Source organism: Podarcis cretensis (assembly GCF_951804945.1).
Source record: "Podarcis cretensis genome assembly, chromosome: 8".
NCBI lineage: Eukaryota > Metazoa > Chordata > Lepidosauria > Squamata > Lacertidae > Podarcis > Podarcis cretensis.
This window is the reverse complement of record NC_137177.1, coordinates 61,327,081-61,343,666: the sequence shown is the minus strand read 5'-3', so window position 1 is coordinate 61,343,666 and position 16,586 is coordinate 61,327,081. Positions and strand designations below refer to the sequence as shown.

The 16,586-nt window shown below is 46.8% G+C and overlaps 2 protein-coding genes across 7 annotated transcripts in view; one reads left to right on the top strand and one right to left on the bottom strand.

The window, feature by feature from the left end:
* The first annotated feature begins 32 nt into the window (after positions 1 to 32).
* On the top strand, positions 33 to 10,112 carry ORC6 (origin recognition complex subunit 6). Its single transcript, XM_079988934.1, has 7 exons — positions 33 to 268; positions 1,148 to 1,277; positions 2,707 to 2,870; positions 3,410 to 3,499; positions 4,229 to 4,341; positions 4,576 to 4,650; positions 9,289 to 10,112. Exons 1-7 carry the CDS (start codon positions 204 to 206, stop codon positions 9,414 to 9,416), a joined length of 765 nt encoding a protein of 254 aa, XP_079845060.1. The 5' UTR covers positions 33 to 203; the 3' UTR covers positions 9,417 to 10,112.
* An 856-nt stretch (positions 10,113 to 10,968) lies between these two features.
* Positions 10,969 to 16,586, bottom strand: part of MYLK3 (myosin light chain kinase 3) — a 30,612-nt gene continuing 24,994 nt past the window's right edge. For all 6 annotated transcript variants that reach the window (XM_079988766.1, XM_079988768.1, XM_079988767.1 and 3 more), the window contains 5 exons: positions 16,333 to 16,403; positions 15,661 to 15,789; positions 14,878 to 15,030; positions 13,352 to 13,484; positions 10,969 to 11,583 (listed from right to left, as the gene is read on the bottom strand). In XM_079988766.1, the coding sequence (XP_079844892.1) occupies positions 11,512 to 11,583; positions 13,352 to 13,484; positions 14,878 to 15,030; positions 15,661 to 15,789; positions 16,333 to 16,403 (558 nt within the window). In that variant the 3' untranslated portion in view covers positions 10,969 to 11,511. The remainder of the gene's footprint in view (positions 11,584 to 13,351; positions 13,485 to 14,877; positions 15,031 to 15,660; positions 15,790 to 16,332; positions 16,404 to 16,586) is intronic.

The window sequence follows — 16,586 nt, the reverse complement described above, 5'->3', positions numbered from 1 at the left end:
GCCTCCGGCGAGTGACAGCAGAGGAGTGGGTGGAGCCAGGGCGGGAACGTTCGGAGAGGCAGCCGAGCGTTCGAAAGGGGCGCGGCAAGCGTGTCGCAACGTTCCCGGCAGGCTTTGAAGGTGTCGCTTCGTTCCATGCGCGCGCGGGAAAGCAAAGGAGGATCGTAGCAGTGGAGGGGTAGGCTGAGTTTAGCGGGCCGAGAATGGAGCGCGAAGTGATCCAGTGTTTGGCTTCCAAGCTGGGCGTCACTGCGCCCGGAGTTATCAGGTGAATTGGGGGCAGGGGGTTTTATTTTATTTCATTCATTCATTGAATTTTTGTATTTGTTTATTTAAAGGCCTTTGGTATTTTATTATCTGTGGCCTCCTTGAAGTTAGAGGGATGTTTTAATCCTGCCTTAAAAATAACTTTTAGATTTTTCTTTGTCCCCCCCACCCCATTTATGCCGGTTCTAATGTATGTGTTCGTTTGCGTATTGTCGTTTTGAGTTACGGGGAGGAGGTGGCAGGGAGCGACCAATAAATTAACAATGATGGTTTATTTCTATCCCATCCTTCAAAGGGAGGCAAACAGACACACCGTTATATAAAAGCAAAGAGAAAAGCAAAAATATTCTAAAACAATCAAAACATTTCTGAAAGCAGTTGCAATTAAAACATCGAAAAGCAGTTTGGGTTAGAAACTATCTTGCCTTTAAGGACCTGGGAGGTTCATAGAATGTATTTCTTTGTCTTTCCTTTAGTTAAGTCCTCTGGGTCCTTTCCCAAATGTTCAGACCTGTATAAACCAGCTGCATTCAAATTGGCACAACACAAAATATTAATTTCATGATAACCTAAAAGTTTCCCTAAACACCACAAGGACCCAGTTGCTGGATCGGACTGAAGGCTCTAGCCTTGTGCACGCTGTACTTTTAAAGCATATCCAAAGTGCTTGCTTTCCCTCAAAGGATTCTGGGTATTGTAGTTCCTTAAAGGCTGCTGGGAATTGCAGCTTCATGAGGTGTTAGCTACAGTGCCCTGGATCCTTTGCAGGAAAGCATGTGGTTTGAAAGTGCTTTAAAGGTATAGGATATATGCAAGTTCTGTTTGGCTGTCCTGGCTGTGAAAATGGAATTAACCGTCTCTTCTCTTTGCTGTACCACAGAAAAGCTGAAGAGTATCTGCGCCTGTCTCAGGTGAAATGTGCCACCTTGCTGGCTCAGATGACTGCCACAAGCAAAGCCGTGATCTGCCTGGACTTGGCTGCTGCCTTCACAAAGAACCCCGTGGACAAAGTAATAAATGGTTATACGACCACCTCCCCACCCGAAGTGCTTTTTTCTTAAGCCATCTCTTTTGACTGCACATGGCAACTAGAAACCTTTGCTTCAGATGCAGGATTGGACAGATCTAGGGAAGGGCTGTGTAGTTCAGTGGCTAGATCATCCAGAAGGACCCAGGTTCAAGCCCCAGCATCTTCAAATAGAATGCCTCTTACCTGAAACATTGGGGAGCCACTGCCAGTACACAATACTCAGTACACAATACTCAGCTTAGATGAGGTGCATTGGAGATCATAAAAATGGCAGTGAACTGTGCTTGTAGCCTCCTGGTTTTGTTCTTCCCTTCACAGCACCAGCCGCTAAGAATTATCTTTCTCAGGAGGAAGGGAATTAAAGATAAGCCAGTGTCGACTATAGTGGGCCTGGGGGCAGCAGCCTTTGCCTTCCAGCATCCCAGGCCCTGGCACCCTGCTTGCCTGCAGGTTTAGATGGGTTTTAAAAGGATATCGGACAAATTGGTAGGAAACAGACCCATCAATGGCTATTGGACAAGATAGTGAATAGAATGGATCTTGGTGCACTGCAACTCCCATCAGCCTGAGCTGACATAGTCAATTAAGAACATAAGAATAGCCTGCTGGATCACCTAGTCCAGCATCCTTCTCTCATAGTGGCCAACCAGGTGCCTGTTGGAAGCCTGAAAGCAGAACTCAAGCCAAACAGCACTCCCCCTTCCTGTGGTTTCCAGAAACTGGCATTCAGAAGCATTGCTGCATCTGACTGTGGAGACAGATCATAGTCTTTGTGGCTAGTAGCCACTGACAGTCGCCTTCTCCATGATACATGTTGCTGAAGGGCAAGCTGTTAGAGGGGGTGTGGGAGAGCTGCTGCCCTCACATCTTACTTGGGGGATTCTCATGAGCATCTGGTTGGCTGCTTTGAGTAACAGGGCTGGACTAGATGGATCTTTTTTGCTCTCATCCATCTGGGCTCTTATGTTCCTACTGCTTTGGACAGTTAAGCCCCTTGTTATTCTAGCTTCAAGGCATTCCAGATGCTTGGAGGCTACAAGACACAGGGAGATGCATCAGGGTGGCTCTGTGTTGAACCCACCTGCATGATGAAATCTGTGCACGTGGCATTCTCACTCTTAACACTAGAATTGCCCATCTACATTGCAAGTCTGATGCATCAGTGCTGGGCTTGCAATCAAGCCAGCTGTGAGAAGGATCCCAGCCTTGCAACAAGAGCAGAAAACTCAACAGAAGTTAGTTTCTTGTGTCTCTTCTTTCTCACACTACATATATCTATGCAAGACCACCTTCTGTTAAGCTGGTCGCATAGAAGAGATCCTTATTTACCCCCAAGCAACTAGGTAAGAGGCTGTTACTTGCAAGGAGAAATTGCCTCATGATTTTCTGTGCTTTTCTTCCCTCTCAAGGCTTATTTAGTGAAACTTTCTGGCATGAACAAGACTGCTTACCAGAGCTGCTTGAGGTCCTTTGAGAGCCTCCTGGGTGTGAACTCTAGCCTTGGCATCCGAGATCTGGCTGTTCAGTTTTGCTGCCTGGAAGCAGTGAATATGGCCTCAAAAATACTGCAAAGGTAAGGAATTTTTAAGGAGACCCTGCAGCCCAAGCTTTTACCCTTGCTTTTAGGAAAGGTCAGCGGGGCCAGCAACAAAACATTCTGGTTTGTAGTACAGGCAACTCCCAGTTTACACTAGGGTTACTTTCCAAGGCACCACACATTTACATGAAATCACGTATATTTGAAACACCATTGAAAAGCCTGCAAGTCCCTTTTTGTGACACTTTCAGGTCACTTCTGGGTTTGGCACAATGTGTTTGTGTGCAGTCACGCACATATTCGAATGTGCCTAAAATGATCGCTGCCTATATTCCTGTTCAGAGTTCTAGCCAGTGAGGATACACTGTTCTATGGCCCCTGAGCATGATCAGTCCACATTGGGTTGCTTTTGGAAAGCTGCCTACTGCCTACTGCCTACTGATGCCCATCCCATGTATGGATGGTGCTGTTTGGCTGCATCAACTCTGTCTGAGAGCTTCACTCCCTTCTGGGCAACCTCTGTTAGTGTCATGACGAAACGACTGTGGTTTTAAAAAGTGGCTTTGCTCTTTCAGGTATGAATCCAGCCTGCCAGAAGCTCAGAAGATGGATCTCGATTTGTCCAAGTCCTTATTCACCACTGCAGCATTGTTTACAGCTTGCAGGTAAAGTTTGGCCAGGTTCCATTTTGTATTTGGGGTGGGGTTGGTACTAAGAAGTTCTCCTTGTGTTCATTCTGCTCAGGTGATGGGCAGGTGGGGATAGCAACTAGGATTCTGCACCAGGAAGAAATGCAGAGATTGTTTAGGACAGAAGTTAGCAGCCTTTTTGCCCCAGAGGGCCACACGCAGCAGGGAGTAGGCACTCAAGGGCCACATGCTCATGGCTGGGGCCTGAGCTGATGGTAAATGGACCTATTCATAGAAGCTTAATATTGCAGAATTGGAAGGGCTCCAACGTTCACCTAGTCCATCCTCCGCAACACAGTATTTCACACACACACACACACACATTCCCCATCAATATCATGCTGTCCCCAGCCTGCCCAACAGTTCTTGGACAGAGGGGAGTGCAGTTCAATTTAGAAGACAGTACACAAGGATTGCCCTCCCTGGGATTGTCCTTTCCATCATAATTGCACTTCAAGGAACTCCAGATGTAGATGAACTACAGCACCCATTGTACCTGGCCATGGGTCATGCTTGCTGGGGCTGATGGGAGCAGGATCTTTAGGGCACCATTTTTGGCCACCCCTGCATTTTCTAGATGTCAGGCTTCCTGCAGGCAACTCTTACTTGCTACAGGCAAATGACTGTTTACAATCAAGAGTGAAGAGTATGGTGAAATATTCGGTTGGGTGATCCTTTTGAAAATCAGCCGGCCTCTTCTTGCAGGTGTTTGAAACTTAAAGTGGATAAGAACAAAATGGTAGCTGCGTCTGGGGTGAAGAAAACCATATTTGACCGTCTCCACGGCCAGCTAGAGAAGATAAGCCAGCAAATGGGCCGTACGTATTTCTTATTCATTCCTTGTAGCCTCAGTCCTCTGTCTCCAGAATGTGCAGGTGATAAATTTTACCCATGATCTTAAATAAGAGGTGGGGAGTCTGTGAAGCTGCTGAATGCCACCTCCCATCATCCCTGAAAATTGGCTGGATGATGGTAATGACTTCCTGCTCTGGTCTAGAAGTCCAGATTTCACGTAAACCACACTGAGGAGGTTGTTCTCTCTTCTTCCAAAGGTGAAAGTGTTCCATTGGCCACGGAGGCCTCCAAACCTCAGGAGACCTTGCTGGAAGGCCTTGGCAAGAATGCTGGTAGGTGAAACTTGACTCCCTCGCCTACTGCTTCTGCAAAACAGGGTCCTTTGTTGGAAACTTGGGAGCCAGGCTCTAAGAGCAGCTTCAGTGATAGGAAAGTGTTCTCAGCTGTGTTGGATGAACCAGTTTGGGGCGTCCAGGGTTGGTAAAAATCAAAAAGTCGTATTGCTGTTTTTATAGTGATATTTAGAGTGATGTTTTGTTGTTTTTATTAGTCGCATTCTAAACAACCAAGGTGCGGTAAAAGATAGTTAAAAACAAAAAACAGCCAATACATTTAAAACCAAACTAAAACCATACAGAGTAGTCCTTGCAGCCTTTTCGTCCAGCTGGGAAGGTTTTTCAGAACTAAAACGTCTTCGGTTGTTTCTGGAAAGTACAGAGAGTATCTCCCCAGGAAAGGCTATTCCAGACAACAGGGGCAGCCACACTAAAAGCCCCGCTCTGAGTTACTGCAGAGCAGGCTTCTGAGATCTTTGGAACTGGCAGGAGAAACTCCCACAGACCATAGCGATCTACTATGGGTTCAGGTAACCTAGTCCTAAGTTGTAAAGGGCCTTACAGTGGTACCTCGGGTTCATTCTGGAGGTCTGTTCTTAACCTGAAACTGTTCTTAACCTGAAGCACCACTTTAGCTAATAGCGCCTCCTGCTGCCGCTGCACAATTTCTGTTCTCATCCTGAAGCAAAGTTCTTAACCCAAGGTACTATTTCTGGGTTAGCGGAGTCTGTAACCTGAAGCGTATGTAACCTGAGGTACCACTGTATTATGTTAGTACCAAGACCTTGAACTTAACAAGGTAGCAATTGGCATAAAATAGTAATACCACAATTTTGGCGACATTCCACGACATTCATTTTATATATTTATAGATAGACCCGATCATCTTCTGGTCTGTGAAAAGGCCACAGGAGCTGGTGTGTGCATCCATGTGCTGTAGGTGAGGAATAGACACCACTGGCTGGATTCTTAGCTCCACGCAGACACACATGTGGACCAGCTTTGATAGGTGTGGTTAGCCACCCATCAGTCGTTCACCTGACTGTCATGCTGGCATGGTGCTTTGCGAGCATCTGTGATCAGCAGTGCCTGAAATCACGCAGGAGCTACTTTGTTACCTGTTACACACATTTTTGTTACACACACACACCTGATGCCAGGTACAGGACAGGTGGACGTAAAGGGACCCCTGACCATTAGGTCCAGTCGTGGCCAACTCTGGGGTTGCGGCGCTTAACTCGCTTTATTGGCCGAGGGAGCCGGCGTACAGCTTCCGGATCATGTGGCCAGCATGACTAAGCCACTTCTGACGAACCAGAGGAGTGCACGGAAACGCCGTTTACCTTCCCGCCGGAGCGGTACCTATTTATCTACAGTGGTGCCTCGCAAGACGAAAAGAATCCGTTCTGCGATTCTCTTCGTCTAGCGGTTTTTTCGTCTTGCAAAGCAAGCCCATTGACAGCTTAGCGGATTAGCGCTATTAGCGGTCTAGCGGCTTTTAGCAATCAGCTGAGAAGCGGCTTATCAGCGGATCAGCTGATAAGCGGCTTAGCGGCTTAGGAAAAGGGCGGAAAAAGCGGGGGGAAACCGCGGGAACTCGCAAGACATTTTCGTCTTGCGAAGCAACCCCATAGGGAAATTCGTTTTGTGAAGCACCTCCAAAACAGAAAACCCTTTCGTCTAGCGGGTTTTCCGTCTTGCGAGGCGTTCGTCTTGCGGGGCACCACTGTACTTGCACTTTGTCGTGCTTCCGAACTGCTAGGTTGGCAGGAGCTGGGACCGAGCAACAGGAGCTCACCCCGTCATGGGGATTTGAACCACCAACCTTCTGATCGGCAAGTCCTAGGCTCTGTGGTTTAGACCACAGCGCCACCCACTCCATGTATATCACAGAAACACATGAAGCTGCCTACCATTTGGTCCATCTAGTTCAGTATTGCCTACATTGACTGGCAGCAGCTGATGCCAGGTACAGGGCAGGTGGACGTAGCTTGGCCAAAAAAAGCCCCATGGACCAAATAGGGAATTTAATTAGGTTTCAGAGCTGGAGGTTCCCCCATCCCCACAGCTGTTCTAAGCCAACCATCTCCTGCAAGACTTTTGCCCACCCCCACAGTTCATGCTGAGTCCCTGCCTCTGAGTTAATGTCTGCAGCAGGAAACAGGTTCCTCCAGTGATGGAAGTGTTTTGCATTCAAGTCAGACATAACTGTGTTTCTCAAGCAATTGTGCAAAGCCACATTCCTGGCCTGGAAGATTGGGTCCACGTTTGGTCTAAGGCAACCAAATGTGGGAACGTGGCATAAGCTAAACTGGTCATGATTCGGGCAGTGCCTGGATGGGCTCCATTTTGAATTCTGAAACAGCAGGCAGGATATAAATAAGAGTAAAATAAAAAGGGAAGACAAGGACACACTAGTCATCTTGATTCTCCGCAAATGTTAGAACTGGGGATGAATCAAAAGAATTCTGCCACATCTATTGCTCCCTTTATTCCCAATGTTGTGCTGTTGCTTATCTAGCTAAAGCATTTGCTATCTAGCCACAAGAGGGAGGTGTCTGCAAGCTGAAAGGAGCCCCAAAGTTTGCAGACATATAGCAGAAAGAGGTGCTAATACTTGTCCTCAGTGTTAAATAAGATTGACTGGCCTCCGTTCTGTGGAGATTTGTCAAGCATTCTCCCTTATAAATTTCCAGCATCTATTGAAGGCCTTTATTCATGCCAGCAGGCCTATGCAGCTGTCTGAAAGGTCCCTTGAGCAACCAGACCTTTTAATGATTGTTTTGCATTTCTTTTATTACTATTTTAATATGGTTGCACACTGCCCTGATGCTTTGCAAGAAGGCAGGACTATACTTTCATACATAAATATATATTTGGGGGGGAAAGAACTTGATGACTGAGGGTGGAGCAAGTCCTTGACCAGCTAGAAGTATACTTGATTTGGGTTCTTCCAGACTACCGTAAATTTCGCTCCATAACACGCAGATTTTTCCTCCTAGAAAGTAAGGGGAAATGTCCGTGCGTGTTATGGAGCGAATGCCTACAGATGGCGGGGGAATCTGCTGCAGTTGTGAGCAGTTCGTGGCTCGCTTTGAAACAGCAAAGTGGGTGTAAGCGGCTCCTGTCAGCGAGCCGAGCTGGGGAGGAGGGAGAGAAGCAGAGCAGGCTTGGCTGCTTTAAAACAACCCCGTCCTCTATGTTCCTCTCTCCTCCCCACTGAGCTGCTAAGTAGCAACAAAGCTTTTCAGCCAGCCTAGCCGGGAGGAGGGAGAGAAGCAGAGCGGGGTTGGCTGCTTTAAAACAACCCCATGCTCTCTGTCCCTGCCTGCAGTTTTTTGCTGTCCGATTTTGGATTAGCCACTGTAGGGGCTGTGTGTGTGTGTGCTTGAGCTATCGTTCTCCTCCTCCTGCTTCCCGTTCACTCTCCCTGCGCCCCTCCGACTTTAGAATTGACACTCTGTGTGTCTGTGTGTGAGAGAGGGCTCCTTCTCCTCCTCCTGCTTCCCCTTCGCTCTCCCTGCACCCCTGCGCTCTCCCTCCGACTTTAGAATTGACACTCTGTGTGTCTGTGTGTGTGAGAGAGGGCTCCTTCTCCTCCTGCTTCCCGTTCACTCTCCCTGGCTCTCCCTCCGACTTTAGAATTGACACTCTGTGTGTCTGTGTGTGAGAGAGAGGGCTCCTTCTCCTCCTCCTGCTTCCCGTTCACTCTCCCTGCCCTCTCCCTCCGACTTTAGAATTGACACTCTGTGTGTCTGTGTGTGAGAGAGAGGGCTCCTTCTCCTCCTCCTGCTTCCCGTTCACTCTCCCTGCCCTCTGCCTCCGACTTTAGAATTGACACTCTGTGTGTCTGTGTGTGAGAGAGAGAGGGCTCCTTCTCCTTCTCTTGCTTCCCGTTCACTCCCCCAGCGCCCCTGCGACTTCCAGCGCCCTGCGACTTTAGGGCCAGTTCTCTCTCTGCGTGTGTGTGTGTTTTGACCTCACTGCGCTTGTTGGGGGAGAGAGTTGGTCGCAATTTTTCTTGATTTGTCTCAGAGTGGTTACTATCATGGTTTCCTTGCCGGGGAGGAGGGAGAGACGCAGAGCCTGCTTGTTCTAAAGGAGCAAAGCCGGAGAGGAGCCTCTCCTGCATTATTAGCAGCATCCTTCTCCACACACCCCACGCGTGTTCCTTGTCTCTTGAGTACTTTTCCTTCCCTCCCCACTTAAAACGTGGTTACAAAGCACGGATCCACATGGATCCTCAGGATTTTTGCACTAGGTCACTCCAAATTCACCATCAGATCACATAGCATATCCATGGCTACAGCCTGCACCAAAAAACACACGCGCCCACTGTTTCATGGGGCCGCAATGGCGCAAAAACGTGGTTACAAAGCATGGATCCACATGGATCCTCAAGATTTTTGCATTGGGCTACCCCAAACTCACCATCAGATCACATGTCTGTGGCCACAGCATGAACCACAAAAATCATACATCCACTGTTTCGTTTAGAATATTTTTTTCTTGTTTTCCTCCTCTAAAAACTATGTGCGTATTATGGTCAGGTGCGTGTTATAGAGCGAAAAATACGGTACTTGTTGTACGAGCATCTTCTCCAAAGTCTTGTCTCTCTTTTCCACCCCACAACAGCAAATGAAACGGAAGCAGAGGCCCCTCGCAAGCGTCCAAAAATTGAAACGGAGGCAAAAGAAGGGTATGAAGAATGGAAGAGGAGAATTTTGGAAAGCGCAGCTAAATCACAAAGGGACAGTGTTTGACCTGAGCAGGCAGCTCCTCTGGGATTTTTAGAATCGATGGTATTTTTAGGCCAGCAACCTTCGTGATGGTTTTTCTTGGGCACTGGTTTGAGCGTGCACACTTCCCAGCTGGGTGTCATAGCACAAAACATGGATTGTGGGAATTGGCCTCTGCTTCCTGCTTCCTCCCCTGGAGGCTTCTGGGATGAGTGCAGAAAGCCCGCCCTACTGATTGGTTCTCCTTGGTCAGGAGGGCTACACTACTGAAATGGCCCTCAAAACGTGTGGGCTCTTTGTTTTGCTGTTAAGGGCCTGTGTGAACTCAGTGTTATATTGTTCAAGGAAGCTTGGAAGTGTTTTTGCAGCGAGAAAGAACATCTGTGCCGCAGCTCAGATTTTTGGAGGTGGAGGGAACCTTGCATGTTACAACAAATTCTGGATTTGGCAATCCAGGCATCTCAGCCATAACCATGCTTGCTCAGGTGTAAACCATTATTTGCAATGGAAGTTGCTTCCCTGGAAGACACTTCAAATCAGGGTGCAAAGATTTGGTATTTGAATATGCCTGCTGCCAACTCATTCCCACTTCCAAAATCTTTTTAGACAACACAATTTTTAACTCCGCATTTTAACTCTGTCTCTCAGGTTTATTTTTATTGTGGCTTTGTGTAAGACATTACTCCCTTGCAGCAACATCAATAAATACTTTTATTTCTATATTTTTTCTTCTTCTCCTTTTTAGTCTTGTTTTACAAATGACAGAGATCAATATATAAATCAGAGTTAGTGTTGTTTCCCTATCTTACTGCCAGTCAACCGCATTCCAAATTATCATATGCATGCAGAACTCGTCATTGATGAATCCCCTATGTGGAAGTTTAAAATATGCATGCCTGAGGCTGCTGAAGGAAGTGTAAAAAAAGAAAACCCGCCCTACTGAGAATAGCCAGTTGGTAGTGTAGTGGTTTAGCATGTTGAATGACAGTTTCTCCAGTTTGCAAACAGGCCCCAAAAGGTTGATCCCTAATATATCCTGCCTTCCCCACAAAGTGAAACTGCACCTCCCTCCTTAGGTGTCTTGTAATAAGTCAATAATAACTGATGTTATGGATCACAGCAAACATTTGTGTGGATCACCACAGGCAATTGGGGCTTAAACAGGTGTGTCATCAGGATGTAATTTGTAATTACTGATTTGTGGTAGGTCTATCTGCAAGAATTTCCAACTAAGTAAACATAAAGAAAAAGAATTAATTTGCTGTGATAGCTGGTTGGTTTTTTTCAATTGTTCATCTTGTCCTCGCCAAAAGAGAAGTGTTACTTGGTTGCCTTTTGAGTGTGTGCTGGCTGATTTTAAGAATTTGGAGGTCAACTTCTTGATCTGTAGGAACTTTGATGAACATTCACACTTGTCTGTGTAAGTTGTCCCACTGTGAGGCTCGTGTGATGCTTAAGGTAAGTGGTGCTGCCCTTATAGCCACTGTTTTTACACCTGGCTCAGGTGAAGGGACCTCAGTATTATTGTAAAATAGAAAGTAAATCCCGCAAGCCTGAAACATCTCTACCCTTCATCCTGAATTAATATAATTATTTATTGCAACCAGCAGTGGCGACAAAGCGGAAGGAGGCAAATGGGATCAAGAAGCAGCAGAGGAAGCAAAAGTGTCCAATGGGAAACAAATGTTTGGGAAGATACACAATTTGTTTCATCGTACCCACCCAATGTACTAAGCTGAAAGCAAACAGGCTGAAATCAGCTGTAGGCAAGGACACACTGTGTTGCTTTGTTATAGCATACGCCTCACAGTTCTCAAACTACTCAAAGGAAACCAGTCCCACTCAGATAGGGTCACTGCTAAGCACTTAAGATATAATTAGAGAAATGAAGGTATTATGAGGCAACTCATGGTCGCTGTCCCCCTCCACAACAGAACCCATTTCCTCCTTGTATAGCAAGTCCCGTTCTATCCTATTAGGGCTCAAAGGCAGAAACTTCAGCACGCTTGTGGCTATGGGATAATGGGAGAGGAATAAATGCATCCTAATTGCCAAAACGGTAAAGGTGGGCCAGTGGCTAAAAACCAGAGTCCTTCCGTTTTCGGTCTTCTACAACAGGTTATGCAGGATTCTCAGTCATGCTTGGGAACCTCCTCAGCCTGTTGGCAGCGGCCACCACATAGAAATGCTTCTGCAAAAGAAAACAAACAACACCGGGATGTTAAGAGTGACAGGATTGGGTGTCGCGTCGCACAGGAAGGAGACGGAGTTGGAAATGGTTTGAATCTTGCTTCATCGTATTGACACTACTGGATCAGGCCAATGGCCCATCTAGCCCAGGATGCAAGCACAAGGGCCTTCTCCCCACCTGCGATTCTCGGCAACTCTCATTCAGAGGCGTATTGCCTCTTGATGGGGAGGGCCTCACATGCATATATATGCCCTCTTTCGGCTCACAGGGACCTTTTGGACAGCTTCCTACTCATCTAGCCTGCTGGGTATCCTTTTTCTGCCCAGTTGCCAGCATACCCAATGCCTGGAGGTACCCTGCTGTTAATTGCAACCATTTGGGGCATGTCAAGGTGTTGACAGGCTCAAAGAACAAAGCAGCAGCTGCCTCTGGTCTTTGTCACGCAGACAATGCAGAGCGATACCTGAACCCTCCTGGGGAGGCGGGACATGAAATTCTTAATATCTTCGTGGAGCAAATGCCTTTTTGCAATCACTGCCTTTCTTGTGGTTACTCCTCCAGCACTGCAAGCAAGACAGCTCAGATACCGAAGAATAGCAATGGCCATACAGGAGATGTCAGATTCAAATGGACTGGGAACAGAGGGAGTTCCCTTATACCAGGCATAGGCAAACTCAGCCCTCCAGATGTTTTGAGACTACAATTCTCATCATCCCTGACCACTGGTCCTGCTAGCTAGGAGTGATGGGAGTTGTAGTCCCAAAACACTTGGAGGGTCGAGTTTGCCTATGCCTGCCTTACACCGAGTCAGGTTCTTGGTTCATCTAGCTCAGTGTTGTCTACACTGACTGGCAGCAGATTCCAGGCAGGGTACTCTCCCAGGCCCACCTGGAGATGCTGGGGATTGAACCTAGAACCTGCGTGCAAAGCAGATGTTCCAGGAAATCTGGTAAGAATGTAAGAAAACTCCTGCTGGATCAATCTGTTGTGTTTAGCACAGTGGCCAAGCAGATGTGCTTTGGAAGCCCACAAATGGTGGGCTGGAAGGCAACGGCCATCTCCTGCAGCTGATACTCAGAAGCACACTGACTGCATAAATGCACCATTGTTGCATCAATTGTTATTAATTACAGTGGTACCTCGGGTTAAGTACTTAATTCATTTCGGAGGTGTGTTCTTAACCTGAAACCGTTCTTAACCTGAGGTACCACTTTAGCTAATGGGGCCTCCCGCTGCTGCCACACCGCCGGTGTGCGATTTCTGTTCTCATCCTGAGGTAAAGTTCTTAACCCAAGGTACTACTTCCAGGTTAGTGGAGTTTGTAACCCGAAGCGTTTGTAACCCGAGGTACCACTGTAATTAAATTTGTCACCTTTTTTGCCATGGCAGCTTCAAGCAACTTACAATACTTTAAGCAAAAAACAGAACATGAAACCTACATGAAAACATCCCACCCACTCAAAAAGGCTATAGATAGATCAAAGCCAAAGGCCTGATTAAAAAGGGAAGCTTTTGCCTGGTGCCTAAATACATGTAATCATGGTGCCAGGCAAGCCTCAATGATGTATTACAGAAGATGTTTGCTAACAGAACAGTCGTCTGGAGGCACCTCTGGTCCCAAGTTGTTTAGGGTTTTCATTTCTGAGTAAGAAGAACTTGAACACGGCCTGGCAAGCCGAGAGAGGCAGCCAGTGGGCATCATGGATGACAGTCACAATAACCTTGAATGGTGCTTGGAAAAAGAGTCAGAAGTCAAAGCAGAGCTTACTTTCCATTTCCTCTGAGCCATGTAACGCCGTAGTAACAGCTGAGACCTCAAGCGCACCTTGGACTTCTTGGCTTTGCCAGGCAGGTCTGCCAGCCATTCGTGTTTAAGGCAATTTGCGGCACTTGTTCTGCCACTGTGAAGATACGAGGGAGGGTGGAAGAGAAATTGTGAATGGACACATGAGGTAGAATCTGACCTTCTCTGGAAATGAAACAACAGTCACTCAGCATTAGGCTTGAATGTCTTGTTTGATTATTTTGGAACCAAATGAAAGCATACAGGTTGCATGGATGGTCTACATCAGCAGTGTGGAAGCTCTAGCCTGCCGGCCTCTGAATTTGGCCTGCAAGGTCATTTTGGGCAAATCACACCCACCTGTCAGTCACTGAGATCTGTTATCTATTTTCAATAAATTTTATTAGTTTTACAAATAAAAAATACAAATAAATACACATCATTAAAGTCATACTGTATGTGGAGATTCTCCAAATCTCGAGACTTCCCTCCATCCATAGAGTCTTATTTTAAATATCTACAACTGCATATTAGTCTGTACTCCAGTTTATATATCGAACCATATTATCCATAATGTTTTTTACGCTACAGTGGTACCTTGGGTTAAGAACTTAATTTGTTCTGGAGGTCCGTTCTTAACCTGAAACTGTTCTTAACCTGAGGTACCACTTTAGCTAATGGGGCCTCCTGCTGCCACCACCGCACGATTTCTGTTCTCATCCTGAAGCAAAGTTCTTAAACCGAGGTACTATTTATGGGTTAGCGGAGTCTGTAACCTGAAGCGTCTATAACCCGAGGTACCACTGTACAAGTGTGTCAGAATCCTGCTCTTGTTTCCATCTGCTTACAGTGGTCTCCTAGATAACTTACAATCTTTTTCCCATTCTTTTATAAAGTTTTTCTCCTCTTGGTTTCTGAGTTTTCCAGTCAGCTTTGCCATCTCGGCATAGTCCATCAACTTGGTTTGCCATTATTCTCTGGTAGGGACTTTGTCATCTTTCCAACTCTGGGCCAATCACATCCGCAAGATCTGTTATCTGCAATCTGAGCACCAACTGCTAAGACTGGAAGATAAGGGATCTCTTATTACCTGTATTAGAACCACTGGAAACAAGATTCTGCTTCTTTTAAGACATAGCAGGCAGAGACTCATCTCAGATCTTAATGCTGTAGGTAAGAGACAAGCCTGTGCATGAATTCTGAATCTGGTGCATGCCCTGCCATGCATCAGAAACGACCCACAGAGAGTGCACCAGTCCTGGATTCATTATTTGGTTTGAGAAAGATTCCACATCTCAGTATACATGAAGACCATAGAAGCCCATTCCCCTCCATGGCTTCGGTGTGCAACAGATGGGAAGCAGGTTCATGGGGCACAAGGACAGAGGTGGATTCAGCTGGGCTGAGAATTTTCAAGGGAATCTGGCAGGCTGGGTGATTGTATCAAAGTCAAGAGGTGGCAACAAGAATTATTAGGAATAAATTGCTTTTTCAAACGAGAGGCACCGTACCTTTTCTCCTTTATCAGGAGCCTGGAAACAAAGTCTTTTGCTTCTTCCGACACTTGTTCAAATGCTTCCGCATCAAAATCCCAGCTGCAATTGACAATGTAATTCATGGTCTCCGTGTCAGTTTCTCCCAAGAAGGGCGACAAGCCGCTCACACTGAAACAGGAAACCAAGTGTCATATGGAGACACTCCTGCCTCTTTGCATGTCAGGTGCCTCTCTACCTGGGAGAAAGGTTTCTGAAGAGGCTGTGCAATCTGTCTAGTCTGATGCAGTGGAAGAACAGCACGGTGTGCAGGGCCTTCTCGGGGGCTGCTCCAACTCTCTGGAACATTCTGCAAGGCAATGCAGCCTATAGGGATGGGCAATCTGCAGCACTCCAGTTGTTGCTGGACTACAAGTCCCATCATCAGCTTCCCCGAATACTGGCCATTCTGGCTAAGGCTGATGAAGTTGGACTGCAACAACATCTGGAGGGCCAATAAATTTAATAAATAACAACAAGATAAATAAATAAAATGTGCCAATGCACTCCAACTGGTGCTGCTTTGGTGTTACGGTCTGAGTGTGTAAATATAGCTGTGTCACAAGGGGTTTTCCCTCTTTTGCTATGTGACACCACTCCTCTTTTCCACATCCATCATCCCCACGCTGGAGGATAACGCAATGATCAGCTCCCTGGTGGCCCACAGAGTCTCCCGGCAGAAGTCTTCTGCATCCTGACCTTAGAAAATGCCACTCGGTGGCCTTTTCTACGGAGCAAATGTTCTCCAGAGGGTTTACTCACAGCATGTATGCTATGACGCCCACGCTCCACATGTCCGTCGGGAACGACACAAAGTCATAGTTCACCACTTCGGGAGCCAAAAACTCCGGCGTGCCAAAATTAACTTTCAGCTTCTCACGGGGCTTGTACCTTGATGCACAATGAGGAAAAAGAAAGAGAGAGGTGCAAGTTTGTCAGCGATAAAGTGATGCTCCAGTAGGCAGGCGCACGGACCATGCAGAGATGATGAACCTGACAGTGGTTGTTGGACTACAACTCCCATCATGCTTGACCAATGGCTGCATTGACTGGGGCTGATGGGAGCTGGAGGTTCCCAGCTGTACTATACTGCATAGCTAAACACTCTATCATTCCATTGAAAACACGCAGGCTTTGCCTTTCCATTGCAAGGAGGGGAATTCAGCATCATGCTGTTATGATATCAGCTCAAGCATTTCAGCTTGCTGAATGGAACAATCCCCCCTGCCGCCCCCCCCCCACTCTGTGCACTGTTCAAGGTGTTTTTCCAACACCCCCTCAAGAGCCAAGGGGGGTGGGGGCAGTGGAAGAAGAAAGGGGGGAACCTGTTGCATTAGCGGGTCTTATTGTGTGAGCTCCCAAACATGAATATAAAGTATTAGATGAAAGAAAACATTAGCAGCCAAAGAAGTGGGGGTGGGTGGGGAGGCTTACCTCCTTGCTAATCCAAAATCAATTATTTTAATCTGGTTTCCTGTGCGATTCACACACAGTATGTTCTCAGGCTGCAGAGGAAGAAGAAGGCATGCTTAGATTAATCTGAGAAGTCGTCATTTGCAATCTTTGTATGTAATTACAATGAATTCATTTGCAAAGCTCATCTGTGTAAAATTATGTTTCAGCATGGCAAGGGGAAAGCCCCAAGTTCAAATGCTATTTGCTCAGGCGCCAAAACATGATGAATTTTG